Source organism: Colletotrichum siamense, assembly GCF_013390195.1.
Source record: "Colletotrichum siamense strain Cg363 chromosome Unknown KSG_Cg363_contig02, whole genome shotgun sequence".
Classification (NCBI taxonomy): Eukaryota; Fungi; Ascomycota; class Sordariomycetes; order Glomerellales; family Glomerellaceae; genus Colletotrichum; species Colletotrichum siamense.
In genome coordinates this window covers 926,322-939,919 of record NW_023501015.1, presented here as the reverse complement: position 1 = coordinate 939,919, position 13,598 = coordinate 926,322, and the positions used below count along the sequence as shown (strand labels likewise).

At 56.3% G+C, this 13,598-nt stretch overlaps 3 protein-coding genes across 3 annotated transcripts; 2 read left to right on the top strand and 1 right to left on the bottom strand.

The window, feature by feature from the left end:
* Positions 1–2,756: 2,756 nt before the first annotated feature.
* Positions 2,757–4,126, top strand: MPG1 (Mannose-1-phosphate guanyltransferase; the record flags this gene model as incomplete). Its single annotated transcript, XM_036634111.1, has 4 exons — positions 2,757–2,763; positions 2,858–2,901; positions 3,021–3,167; positions 3,230–4,126. 4 exons carry the CDS (start codon positions 2,757–2,759, stop codon positions 4,124–4,126), a joined length of 1,095 nt encoding a protein of 364 aa, XP_036499087.1.
* A 677-nt stretch (positions 4,127–4,803) lies between these two features.
* Positions 4,804–6,513, bottom strand: gk (putative glycerol kinase; the record flags this gene model as incomplete). Its single annotated transcript, XM_036634110.1, has 2 exons — positions 4,804–6,223; positions 6,293–6,513. The coding sequence occupies 2 exons, from the start codon at positions 6,511–6,513 to the stop codon at positions 4,804–4,806; spliced, it is 1,641 nt and encodes a 546-aa protein (XP_036499086.1).
* Positions 6,514–9,428: 2,915 nt separating this feature from the next.
* Positions 9,429–11,207, top strand: CGCS363_v002260 (uncharacterized protein; the record flags this gene model as incomplete). Its single annotated transcript, XM_036634109.1, has 1 exon — positions 9,429–11,207. The coding sequence occupies one exon, from the start codon at positions 9,429–9,431 to the stop codon at positions 11,205–11,207; it is 1,779 nt and encodes a 592-aa protein (XP_036499085.1).
* Between the last annotated feature and the right edge of the window lie 2,391 nt (positions 11,208–13,598).

The following is a 13,598-nucleotide window of genomic DNA, read 5'->3' as shown; positions in this document are numbered from 1 at the left end:
CGCGTGGCAGATGGGAAGGGGTTTTGGCCGGACGGGAGTCCGTGTGGCGGCCGGGCGTGCTGGGATTGCGAGTGTTGTTACAACTTGACGGGGGTGCGATCACCCTCCAACTTGACCAGGTTTTTCGCAGTGAATTATTTCTCTGCTGGCCTTGGAGGGAAAATAGCGACAGAGGGCCATCCGGACGGTCCCGGGATGTGGACGGCGCACGCGGCCGTGGTTTGTTGGATACCTACGGAGAGAGGACTGAACACGTACGTCACGTCGCAAGTTGAGCAAGAGGGTTCCCACTTCGTCCCGGGCTTTCTCCCGCGCTCTTGATTGAAGTGTAGGGATGGAGGCTTTTGTGGTGAAGACGGGAGTTGGCGAGACTGACGTTAAGCAAGTGTGGCTTTGCGGGTTGGACCCGGTGTTTTCGGTGGTCACGAGGATGTGATTTTTTATGGCGATGCCGCGATGGAGGGGTCCCCACTGAGGCGTTTTTGAGGCGATGGGAAACTTGGACATCCGTTGCTTCGGTATGTTTGTTAATGACTTGTTCTGCCTGCATTGACGATGGCAATTGGCAAAGTTGTATTTTTAGGCGTCACCAATCGGAGGGGAAGGCAGAGGCAAGGGAGGAAATGGAAGGGAGAGAGGTGACATTGGAAGAATTCCCATGTTACGAGGAATGAGGAAAATCTCCGGGGGGGTAGTATTTTTGCGGCCGGCACAACACGAGGTTTTTTTTTGGGTGCTTGGTTGCCTGACTGCACTGCGAAAATGCGACTATGACTGCAACTGCTTGTCAGCACCGCTCCGTCAGTTCGTAAATGCCCCCATTCACGAGGTCGTCAGCAGAGGCAACCCGAAGAAGGCGGCGGTCGCGAGTTGAGTAGGGGGGACGGGTCAGATGTCGGTCCCATGTAGGGAGGGACCCGGTTTCGAGGTTAGGTGCTCGGCCGGGAGAGAGTGTGTGATGGCGGATATACGCGCGGTCACCGGAGCGCGGCGGCGGTCCTTTGGGCCAGCAGAGTTGTTCAACTGTGTTTCGAACAACAGTTGATCAGCTGACTGAATGCCACGGTTTCCGTCTGATTCACCCATCCATCCATCCATCCATCCATCCAGAGTCCAGACACAGAGCGGGCTGTTCAGTGCCCATCCCATGGCTGGCTTTGAGGCACAAGCAAGGGGGAAGGGGAATTGGCATTAACAATTTCGCCAGGGAAATTGGGGGAGCCGTGGTCTGTCGATTTCGCAGGTCGGGGCTCCCCGCTTTTGTGTCAATTGCGCATTTCAGCAGATGGTTCGGAGGGCCGAGGCGAGGCGTGTCCCCGGTGCGGTGGTACAAGGCCAGGCACGATTGACGAACTGACGACGACGACGACGGGACGATGACAACCGCCGCCGCACAAGCCCCAATTTGTTGCTAGTAACCGTCCAGCCAGCGTCTTTGAGAGAATGGAATTGGAAGAGAGAGTGAGAGAGAGGGCCCCTGACAGCTGGGCGTAGCGTTCCTTTACCTAGCCTCTTTTCCCACAAGGGGGGCCGCCGTTGGGGGGAGACACGGGATTGGATCGTGAGATCACATGGGGGCACCACCGAGGGGGAGGGGAGGACGGTGATTGGATGAGGATGGGCATTGGCCGTTGTGTACGTACCGAGTGCTTGTGGCGCAGTACATGGGACATGCGAGTGGGCGGTTGAATGTGTGTACCTCTGGAAAACAGCAATGAATCTGTTCAGCGCACCTCGTATGGGGAGCAGAGGTGTTCTTGTTCGGGCGCAAACATCTGGACTGTCATCACCTTCGAGTCGGTGTCTCGTAAACGTGCAGCCTCCCGCCGTCTTGATTGGGACTTGTACCTGACGCTGCCCCGACCCCAAGAGTCAAGGGACGGGAATGTGTCAGACATTTGGAGGCTCCCATAGTGCTCCTTGCTGCGCAGTAGTGTCCAGAAGCCCGGCCGTTAGCGCGCCTGTTCCAAGGGGGGGAGACATGGGCCGGTTGGCGGGATTGGGGGTCCAGGTTCGAGGCGGTGCCCTGTGCTCTGTGCTGTGTGCTGTGTGCTGTGTGTGCTCTTGCCTTGCTGCGCATCACCAGCCAGCAGTGAGAGGATTCAGGAGTCGGTACTCTCTCTACTGTGCTGGTAAGGTATGTCGTGTCATTTTGAAAGGTACCTTTACTCTGTAGCGTACCGAACAAGTACCGCACCTGCACCTGCACCTACCTCCCTTTGCCATCCATCCATCCCAACCCGTCGCATCCCCATCCAACCCCATCCCCATCTCATCCCATCCAGGTCCCTACTAAGGTACTCAAAGCCCAGCTCTCGCAACCTCATCTTCCCGGCTTCCTCCTCCTTCGTTGACCTTACTTTATTCACTGCGCTCGCTCTTGCAACTTTTCAACCTGCTGCTGCCGCTCCACAACCCCTCTCCCAGGCTTCCGTGATCTTCACCTCCAAAGCCTCAGCACATCCTCCGGAGGAAGGCTCGCTCTTTGTACCAGCTCTATTAATTTTTTCTCCTTCCCCCCTTCGCGTCCTCGACCGTCGTTGAAGCTCGGCCCTTCGTTGTCAACCATCGTCATCGCATCGCCAGTCGCCCTCGTCGCACCTTCCACCAGCCTCGAGAACTTCTACGCCCTTTCCCCATTCGTACACTCGCTTGTTTCGCGCGCACCTCAAGGGAAAGCAATCGCGTCTCCCTTTCTGCTCTTCACCAACTCAGAGTCGATTCACGCATAACCACAACCCCCAAACTCCTCCAAGATGAAGGGTGAGTCTTGCCTGCCTCCTGCCCCCTTGTGCAGCCAACGCCCCAGCTGGCCTCTGCACCGGGCCATGATGCAGCATGCTGACGCGCGCAATAGCTATTATTCTCGTCGGTGGCTTCGGCACCCGTCTTCGCCCTCTTGTATGTCCTCTATGCCCCTTTCCAGCTTGACGCGCGGCTTTCAGGAGAAGACCATCACCAGTTCCTCCAGCTGCAAGACACTGGGCGAAAAGCAACACCCAAGCTGACCGCAATGCCAGACCCTCACCCTCCCCAAGCCTCTCGTCGAGTTCGCCAACAAGCCCATGATCGAGCACCAGATCGAGGCCCTCGCCGCCGCAGGCGTCACCGATGTCGTCCTTGCTGTCAACTACCGCCCTGAGATTATGGAGAAGCACTTGGCAGAGGTGGGTCCCATAAGCTGACGATCCCCTCCGAAGCCAGCTGTACTGACGATCCTCCCCAACAGTACGAGAAGAGGTTCGGCCTCAACATCACCTTCTCCGTCGAGACCGAGCCCCTCGACACCGCCGGCCCCCTGAAGCTGGCCGAGAACATCCTCGCCAAGGACGACTCTCCCTTCTTCGTCCTCAACTCGGACGTCATCTGCGACTTCCCCTTCAAGGACCTCGCCGAGTTCCACAAGAACCACGGAGACGAGGGCACCATTGTCGTCACAAAGGTCGAGGAGCCCTCCAAGTACGGTGTCGTCGTCCACAAGCCCGGCCACGCCACCAAGATCGACCGCTTCGTCGAGAAGCCCGTCGAGTTCGTCGGCAACCGCATCAACGCCGGCATGTACATCCTCAACACCAGCGTCCTGAAGCGCATCGAGCTCCGCCCCACCTCCATCGAGAAGGAGACCTTCCCCGCCATCGTCCGCGACGGCCAGCTGCACAGCTTCGACCTGCCCGGCTTCTGGATGGACGTCGGTCAGCCCAAGGACTTCCTCACCGGCACCTGCCTGTACCTCACCTCCCTCACCAAGCAGGGCTCCAAGCTGCTGGCTCCCCCCAGCGAGCCCTACGTCCACGCCGGCAACGTCCTCATCGACCCCTCGGCCAAGATTGGCAAGAACTGCAAGATTGGCCCCAACGTCACCATCGGCCCCAACGTCGTCATTGGCGACGGCTGCCGTCTGCAAAGATGCGTCCTGCTGCCCGGCTCCAAGGTCAAGGACCACGCCTGGGTCAAGAGCACCATCGTCGGCTGGAACAGCACCGTCGGCAAGTGGGCTCGCCTGGAGAACGTCACCGTCCTCGGCGACGACGTGACCATTGGCGACGAGATCTACGTCAACGGTGGCAGCATTCTCCCCCACAAGAGCATCAAGGCCAACGTCGACATCCCCGCCATCATCATGTAAAACCAAAACTCCACTTTGAAAAACTATACCAGGCGTCTCGGATCATATCCCCGAGGCGCCCCCCTTCAGCAAAGCTCTTTACACTTCTTGTCTGCGCGCCTGTTCTTATCGACTTTCTAATTCCAAGTTGCGATACGATTCACCACTCCACTCACGAGTCTCGAGCTTAAAGAAATGGGGGGCGGAACCAAACATTTTACATTTTTGGCTGGCGTCGGCAGGGGGAATCCATTTGGCGAGCACGAAAAGCACTTGGCTTTGCAATGTTTTTTCACACAGCTTTTTTTTTTCTTGGGAAGATGATTGTCCCATTTGCTACGAATGCAGAGAACGGTATCGAGGAACATGCCCGTGACGGATATGCCTCGATCAGCCGTGCACGGAGGGGCCCGAATTGTGGGTTACCTCTGAGACAGATGACAATAAAGACGATACCTGTGGATTGCGCCCCAGATCTTATTGTGTTGTGTGTATGTTATGCGTCTATCCTGCGAGTGTCGAACGACTATCGGGTCTCTGGCGAATGACATTGCACGTTCCCCAAGTGGGCAGACCAACTGACTTGATGGGTATCCATCTAACCAAACATTCCTGATATCATCCCACGCTTTTTCTATTCTTCTATACATCCAACTCCGGTTTCCAGAAACGACAAAAAACATTCGAGGTCAGATTTTCTACTCTAGATTGTCACGCACCCAGCCCCTCGACATCTCAACCGCCTGCTCCCACTTTTTGAACATTTTCAGGTTCTTCTCGCGCTCGGCGGATGGCGTGAACACTTTCCGGCCGGTCTGGTTGACGTTCTTCAGGTCGTCGAGCTCGTTCCACACGCCCAGCGCGAGGCCGGCGGCGATGGCGGCGCCGAGGGCGGTGGTCTCGCGCATGGCGGGGCGGTCGACGCGGATGCCGCTGATGTCGGCCTGGGCCTGCATGCACAGGTCCGAGTTGGAGAGTCCGCCGTCGACGGCGAGGGACTCGAGGGCGTGGCCCGAGTCCTTGGCCATGGCGTCGAGGATGGCTTTGGTCTGGTAGCAGGTCGCCTCGAGGGTGGCGCGGGCGATGTGGCCCTTTTGGGTGTGCTGGGTGATGCCGAAGAGGGTGCCTTTCGCGTCGTCGATCCAGTAGGGCGCGAAGAGGCCGGAGAAAGCGGTGACGAAGACGACGCCGCCGTTGTCTGGGACGGAGGCGGCGAGGTCGGAGATGTGGGCTGCGGAGTCGACGAAGTTGAGGTTCTTGACGAGGAATTTCACCCCGGAGCCGGCGACGGCGATGGAGCCCTCGAGGGCGTAGACGGGCTTGCGGTTGTTGCCGAAGTCGTAGGCGACGGTGGCGAGGAGGCCTGACTTGGAGATGACGGGCTCGTGGCCGACGTTGTAGAGGAGGAAGCAGCCGGTGCCGTAGGTGTTTTTGGCCTGGCCCGGGAGGAAGCCGCACTGGCCGACGAGGGCGGAGGACTGGTCGCCGAGGCAGCCTGCGATGGGGACGCCGGCGAGGGGGCCCGAGGCGAGCTTGCCGAAGGCGGTCGGGTGGGAGGAGGGGACGATTTTGGGGAGGGCGATTTTGGCGGGGTCGATGTCGAAGAAGGAGAGCAGGGTCGGGTCGTATTTGAGGGTGTGGAGGTTCATGAACATTGTGCGGGAGGCGTTTGTGGAGTCGGTGACGTGGATTTGGGGAGAGGCGGAGGCGCCGCCGTTGAGGCGGTAGATGAGCCAGGAGTCGACGGTGCCGAAGGCGAGGTGGCCTGCGTCGTAGGCCTCGCGGACGCGGGGGAGGTTGTCGAGGGCCCAGCGGAGCTTGACGGAGGAGGGGTAGGTGGAGAGGGGCAGGCCGCAGAGGGGCTGGAGGGCGTCTGCGCCGGGGCGGGCGCGGAGGTCGCGGACGAGGGGGGCGGTGCGGGTGTCGGGCCAGACGATGGCGTTGTGGAGGGGCTCGCCGGTGCGGGCGTCCCAGAGGACGGTTGTCTCGCGCTGGTTGGTGATGCCGATGCCGCGGATGGCGGAGGCCGGGTGGCCGAGGGCGGTGAATTTGGCGAGGGCGGCGGAGATGCATTCCTCGACGGAGGAGAGGAGCTCCAGGGGGTCGTGCTCGTGCCATCTGGTGAGGGAGGTGTGTTAGTGAGGATGGCGGGAGGAGAGTAGAAGGAGAGTGAGGGGAGGAGTTTACCCTGAGTGAGGATAGTGGTTCTCAAACTCGATCTGGTGCATGGCGACGGGGTCGCCGAGGCCGTTGAAGATGAGGAAGCGGGTGGAGGTGGTGCCCTGGTCGATGCTGCCCACGAACCAGTGTTTCTGAAGCTCTTCGTCGGTCTCGGTGATGCCCGCCGGGAGGTGCTCGCCCTCGGCGGCGGCGACGCGGGCGCGTTTGGGGTCTCGTTGGTCGGACATTGTGTGTTGAGATCTGTGGTTGGGTTGTGTGAGTTTGGGGAAGAAGTCGTGAAAGGAGTAGGACAACAGGAGGGATGGGTATAAGAAGAGGTAATGAAGGCTAGGGCTATGGGGAAGGGGGGTATCACGCGCGCCGATGCAGATTTGACGATGGGGGTTATTTAGCTCGAAGGCGCGGAAGCAATGGACTTGGATGGCGGGGCGTGGGAATTTTACAATGGGGAAACGGGGAAGAGGCAAAGGTGAAGTAAGTACCTGGTTAAATACGCCGTCGGCCGAGGCCGGTGGTGAGAGATATTCCCGGGAGGCGTGGCCCGCGTCGTCCCGCTGGTCTGGGACCTGCGATGGAGCAGCTCGGTCTGGATCGATGCAGCAGAGCCAGAGGTCAGGGTGTGGATGGGACGGGAGCTGCTGACAGCTTGTCGTGGGGCAGCAGCAGCAGCAGCAGCGCCGGGATGGTGGTTGTGGTAGCAATATGCGGCTGCGGTGCTAGTCGTGCTAATAGACGCATGCTTTCTCAGGATCGCCAGGGTAGTAGTCGAATTCAAATTTCGGACGGACTGGCGCGGACGGGGGATGACGTCGGGCAGGTTAGCGGGCGGGGCTGTGTGATTGGAGGAAGAATTGAGGGGTTGCTGGCGTTGTGTCTCGCTGCATGTGCTGCTGCTGCTGCGATTCAACGGCTGCCGCTGTCGTGGTAGCGCGGAATAGCAACGACGAGAACGCCATGGCGGGCGAGCAGACAACGGCGCTGGCGGCGTTGTCGGAGATGGCCTCGGTGAGTGTGGAGCTGTAGCAGTCGTTGTTGCCCGGGCCGGGTATCTGGTTTTGGGGATCGCCAGGGGTCGTTGGATTCTGGGGAGTGATTGGGGAGCAGCAGTTGCAGCTGCTCTGGGGAGGCGCATATTTTTTTTTTGTCCCTTGTGATGGGTTTGCAGTGATTTTGCGACTACGGTTTTCCGAGATGCGTTTTTGGGTGGGGTTTTCGGTCGGGTCTTTCGGGGTTCTGGGACCGAGGATCCATTTAGTGTTCATGGGGTACCCTTGTGGGGAGGATGGGACGGTTCACCGAGGGGTCCTGGGTTCGGTGTGGTGGACCGGGGTTGAGGGGATCGTGATCGCGATCGTGGGGTTGGGTGTCGTTGATGTTTTCGTCTGGTGACGGTGAGGTATTCTGAGATGCTGGGTCGCACAGTCAAGATGGATGTGATGAAAGCCGCCGAGAGGGTTGATATAGCGATTGACGACCTGCCCTCTCAACAACCGAGCAGGAGTAAGTGGCCGTGAATATGCCCAGTAATTGTACAGCAGATATACCAGCTGAAACACAGAGATCACGCTTATCCACTCAGGACTTGGGTTTGATTCTGGGTCGGTTCACTTTTTATTTAGTTTCTGTTAGCTTTTCGCCCTTTTTCTGGTTTCAACAAATTTGCAAAGCCATCATCATCCCGGTCCTGTCCTTCATCACATCCCGTCTTCTCAATTCAAACCCGCATAGTCTGGCAGCCACCGCGAGTAGAGAAAGTCGCTGGAAGAAGACAGAGATGTCATCAGCGTTAAGGCGAATTGCGCTGGAAAGAGTGATGAAGGCTTTGCAGACGTGCGTTTCTCGCTCCTGGTGTCTCAGATCTTCACCCAAGCTGGAACATTATGTGTTCTGAAGCAATACTCTCAGTGTCTCCCAAAGCCACACTTTCGTCAGAAGCAGAAGGGAGATTTCGGTTGCTAAGAGGAGGATATCTGGTCTGCGCCAAATATCGATGTCCGCTCAGAATCGTGATCTCTGCTGCCCGACCTCTCCGTACTCCTGGCCTTCCTTGCACGTCGCCCATTATGCCTGTCCCATCCCTAAGCTAAATGGCGAAATATCCTTCAATCTATTTGGTCCCTGGATACGAATTCATGAGATCTATTATCACGCAAGCTCGCCGACTTCAGGCGTGGTATTTGTACATTGGTCTGGCCAGGACAATGAACAGACTGGCGGGTTTCCAAGTGAAACATCCATAATACGCAGCATCAGTTCCAGCAAAGACATGATGAACACTCGTAGTATTTTAATGGTGTCAGTAAAATTGTGACTCCTTTTCTAAATGATAATCTACTTCGGCTGGCTGCTCTTCCAGCCCTCTCCCAATCCTTCTGATACCCCTTTTCCCATTACCCATCAGTCTTCCATCTAGCTTGCAACTGCTCCCATGGCCTTTTCTCATCAGAAAATTCCTTTCAGACTACTCGAGGAAGGAAGTAACTGCTATGGATATGACTGGCACCCGCCTCCATAGACGGTTAGGGCAGACATCGTGAGCGCTGAGCACACACTCTGGATCGACCACCCCGCGGGGTGAGGAAGGTTGCTGGCGGGTCCAGCAAGGAGTCAATGCCCTTTTTGTGTTTTTTATCCTCTCCTTCTCTCTGGCGAGTTCGATCTTTTTCCAGAAACACGTCGCGATCTTGCCTTGTTTGCTGTCGAGGGCAAACAAACCAAGCAAACACTACCCGTTCTCTTGACCAGTCGACGGACTTACAAGGTAAGATAACCCCCTCAAACCCACGAGACCTGGATTACCGAGTGGCATTTTCGACTTCAGTCATTTTTCTTTACGTCACGTTTTTGTTGCGGTCGCGGTTTTGGTGGACGTCGACGTGGCGTTGACGGCTTCAACGGTCGGCGATGCGTCTCGTCGGCTTCATCTCTGCTGTTGCTTTCATCGTCTCCATCTTCAGATTAGGCGTCAACTCGAGCGTCCCCCTGTTTTTCCTGTGGTCAATTTTCCCACTATTTTTTCCTGTCCAAAAGTCCCAGTGCTGAGGCGAAGGACGGCGAGATCAACCTCCAGAATGCTGTTCTAACATACTATCAGACACACATTCGCTCCTCTACTTGCACAAGATTGTCCATCAACTCCAACATGCCCTTCCACAAGCCCGTTCGACACAGCCCCGGCCGCAGTGGTGTTGGTAGCGGCGTTAGAAGACACCATACTCGAAGTCAGCCAGCTTCGCCCCTCTCCCCTCGCAGGCCCGTTACTCCTGTTGCTGCTATTAAGAAGAAAGTCCGGTTCGTTAAGACTCAGAAGACTCAGGCCAAGGCTGGTACCTCCACTTCTCTTGCCCAGTTTTCCTCTACTCAGCCCGAGGAACTCTCTGAGAAGGCCATCGTCGACAAGATGCCTCTTTCTCAGGCCGCCGATGGCGGTAACATTGTCAAGACCGCCGAGAAGGACAAGAACCCCGTCACCTTGGCCATCAACACTGACAACACTATTGCTTCTTCTTCCGGCCTTCCCCTGAAGCAAGCTGCTTCGACAGCCATCAACACCAACGGCCTTCTCACCCCCAAGCCTTCGCATGACATCATCCAGACCGCCCAGAAGGGCGCTCCGGCCAGCCTCCTGGCAAACGGCCTCGGTCAACAAATGGACCTTGTTGGAAGACCCATCGGCCAGTCCGACCAGACTCCTGTCGACCCCGTCGTCGTCGCTCTTGACCATTGGATTCGAAACACCAACGACGGCAGCATCGCTGAAGCCCCCAAGCTCCAAGGCTGTGGCCCCTGGGAGGTTCCTCTGCCTCCCGGCATGGACCCAGCCGTCCATGTCAACCCCCATTCGCCCATTTTGTGCCGCTACCTCGACTGCTGGATTATCGGTCCTGAGGGAGCTCCATTGCTGAAGGTTCACATTCATCCCCTCATGCGAGGCCGGCATACGGAGGAGTATGTCGCCAAGAAGTGGACCGCCTGGAAGATGATGTTTGCCTGGGTAGAGCACCTGGAGCAGTACGGCAAGAACGATGCCCACGCCCCCATGGATATCGTCTCCTTTGTCCGGAACAGAATCGTCTGGGAGGGGAAAATGGCTAGAGAGGGGGCCGCGAGAGCCATAGCGAATCGCGAGGACAGTGCCATGTTCGGCGGCAGAGACAAGTGGTACTTGCCTGCCGTCCGCAGGGGCGGACCCTTTGACAATATGTTCCGATCCATGATTGGCAGCGCCCTGGTCAAGGTTCACAATGACGAGGCTCTGAAGAAGGTTGCCGCTCACCCCCCGGGCGACAACAGCATTGCCCACATCATTGCCAGCTCGAAGTATGTCAACACCGACGCAGGTGTCAAGGATCCTGTCCTTGATTCCGCCGCCAACGACGCCCCCGAGCAGCCCAAGGACGCCAACTCTACGGCTGGTGTTAAGCGTCCTGCTCCCCAGCCCGATGCTGCTCAGCCGGCTGTCAAGCCCGCCCCGAAGCAGCCCCTTGAGGTCATCGTCGTCGACGACTCTGACGACTCCAGTTCCAGCTCTGACTCGGAGGATGAGCCCCTGGCCAAGCGCGCTCGCAAGAATCCTCAGCCTAAGCGTGCCACCAAGCCTGCCGCCGAGAAGACCGAGACCGAGGCGAAGCCTCGCCGCAGAGGCAGACCCGTTGGCAGCAAGAACAAGACCACTGCCAAGAAGACCGCCGGAAAGAAGGCTGACAATACTGAGATCAAGGCCTCTGGCAAGGAGACCGATGATGCTGTCGACAAGAATCTCGACAAGGAGTCCAACAAGACCGACGACAAGGATGCTGACAAGCCCGTCCGCAGAATGATCCGAATCAAGGTCCCCGCAAAGGCCGCCGAGAAGCTCGCTGCCATGGACGACGCCGAGCGCGAGGCCGAGGCCAATGGCAAGCCTGCCGCCGACAAGTGAGAGATTAGCGTCATGGGCAGCTACTTTGGGTGGAACTTGTGCGATAGAGTATTGGCAACGGGAGTCAAGGTTGGACCGAGTGGCTACCCGTTTTGATCAGATTGAGATTTGCTTTTGGACGACCAGATTCAGGTTCGGCGTATGAACAGTTGGGCCAAGGATACCCAGAGCAGGTTGGGCTGGAATCGCCGTTGTGTAGCTACAGACAGAAGCTTTGCTCTCTCGTAACGTATAAAAGGGAGTTTCCCACAAACCGCCGGTGTCTTTTATCGTGACTGGTGTGGTTTTGTTGGTTGGTCTTCATTCTCGTAGGTGCTCGTCGTCTTTTTGCTTGCGACGTATCTGTATTGTTTGTTTTCTTTATCATTGCCGCTGAGGTTTTGCAATTGTCTCTTTAGAGAAGGTATTAATACCGAGATTGCAAAAGAGTGATCATCTTCTGTGGTCTTCGCCACGATGTGCTAGGTCTTTATTTTCTGAAACAGATTATCGAGAATTGCCCATCTATTCAAAATCTGATGCTCACTTGAAGATTTCGACGTTGTGGTGAATGCTGCTGCTCCGGAGGGAAGGGTAAATAAGCAGGCTTCCTGTGGGAGTCTGTCACAGCGAGCAGGGAAAGTGGCCGCGGATATGCCCAGTGATGGCCTAACGTGTCAGCTGAACGCGAGATTCCATGTTACCTGAATCCAGAGCTTCTGGGTTCGAACCTCGCTTTTTGTATTTCTTTCAACTCCTTCTTTTCATTAACAAAAGCACTTTTTTTTTTTTTTTGAAAAAAAAAAGAAAAAAAAAAAAAAGGAGAAGAAGCAGAGACCGGGTTCCAATCCTTTGATCCCTGGTAGCCACCCACACCACTGGTCGGTTGACCAGTTGAGCAAGTTGGATCCGAGGCAAGTCCGATAGCACCAATGACAACCCAGGCATTCAATCTCACTATAAAGCTTCCAGGCAGCAGTGGTGGTGCAAAAGCGGAAGGTGCGAGATGAGGTGAGCTGGGTATGAAGGCAACGTGAGTTGGGGGCTAGTGGCCAAGCTCAGCTCACCAGACATCCGAGTTCTAGACCTCACCCGTATTGAAACTAGTCATCTCTTTGCTAGGCATTGGATTATGCAGCGAGACATGATGTAACTTGAACGTGTCTTTTGCCTCACAACTCGTCCGTATGTGGGATCTTGTCCCGAGATTTCTCAACATCTTTTCAGTAGCAGGCATGCAGAGTATCATTCATTGGACCGGTGCCGAAGTTGACAAGCCTCTAGGTAAGGCTGTAGCTGACAAAAGGAATCGACCTTACCATCTACGGCAAACACAGGTACTAGCCAAGAAAAACGCTGACACCAAGCCTCAGTGGCTGTTCCCAATCCCCGTCGAAGCTTGAACTACACTTTCCTCAGGACACGTAACCATGGAAGTTGAAGGTAAAGAACAATCTCAGATGTGTGTATTAAAACACCTCGTCTTCCCGAAAACTCCTGAAGATGGCGAACAGTGTTAAAGCAGGCCGTTACAGATTGACAAGACCCCTTCAAGTCTTCGTGCTGCTTGAAGGATTGGCAACATGGGCAAAATCAATATCGAAAGCTGCCCCACGCTCACCATGGAAGAAGAACCAATGGGCTTCCATATTAATGAAAAGGTAGGCAGTGGCAACCCCTTGGCGATATGTCGACCTATGAACTCAGTCTCAGTCTGACATTGCAACTATACTGACCTTCTTGCAGGAAACGCTTTCGAGGTCTCGACGATCTCCGCTTTACCACCTCAAGACGCTCTACCTCTTCACAAAAAGCGACTGCAAGACAGTGGTTCTTCCGCAAATGCTCTTCGCAATTTCCAGCATTCTCACCAACGGCTTCCGGGATCTCGACACCCCGCCCACTCTCACTTTGACCACCTTCTTCAAGCCCCTGATACACGCTGTGATTTGGATATATGCCAATCTTCTTCTCGAGAACCTCGCAAACCAACGTCTTCCGGGATCCATGGTTGAAGATGCCGCCAACAAGCCCTGGCGACCCCTGCCATCGGGCCGGATAACGGCAGACCAAACCAGACGGATCGCGCTCCATCTCGTGCCAGCGCTCATGATCTTCGGGGCATATAGCGGCGCTTTCCGCGAGACGACGAGTTTCATTGCGTTTGTGTGGATGTACAATGATCTCGACGCTGCTGACACGAGCATATGGTGGCGGAACGTGGCAAATGCCTTGGGTCTCATGGCGTTTTCTGCGGGAGCCCTGGCGATTACGGGCGGGACGGTTGAGTATGGCCTGGAAAATCCGGCAGTAGTATGGATATTGACGACGGGTGCCGTTGTTCTCACGACGATACATGCCCAGGACTTGCCAGATGTTGTTGGCGATAGAGCGAGGGGGAGGAAGACGGTG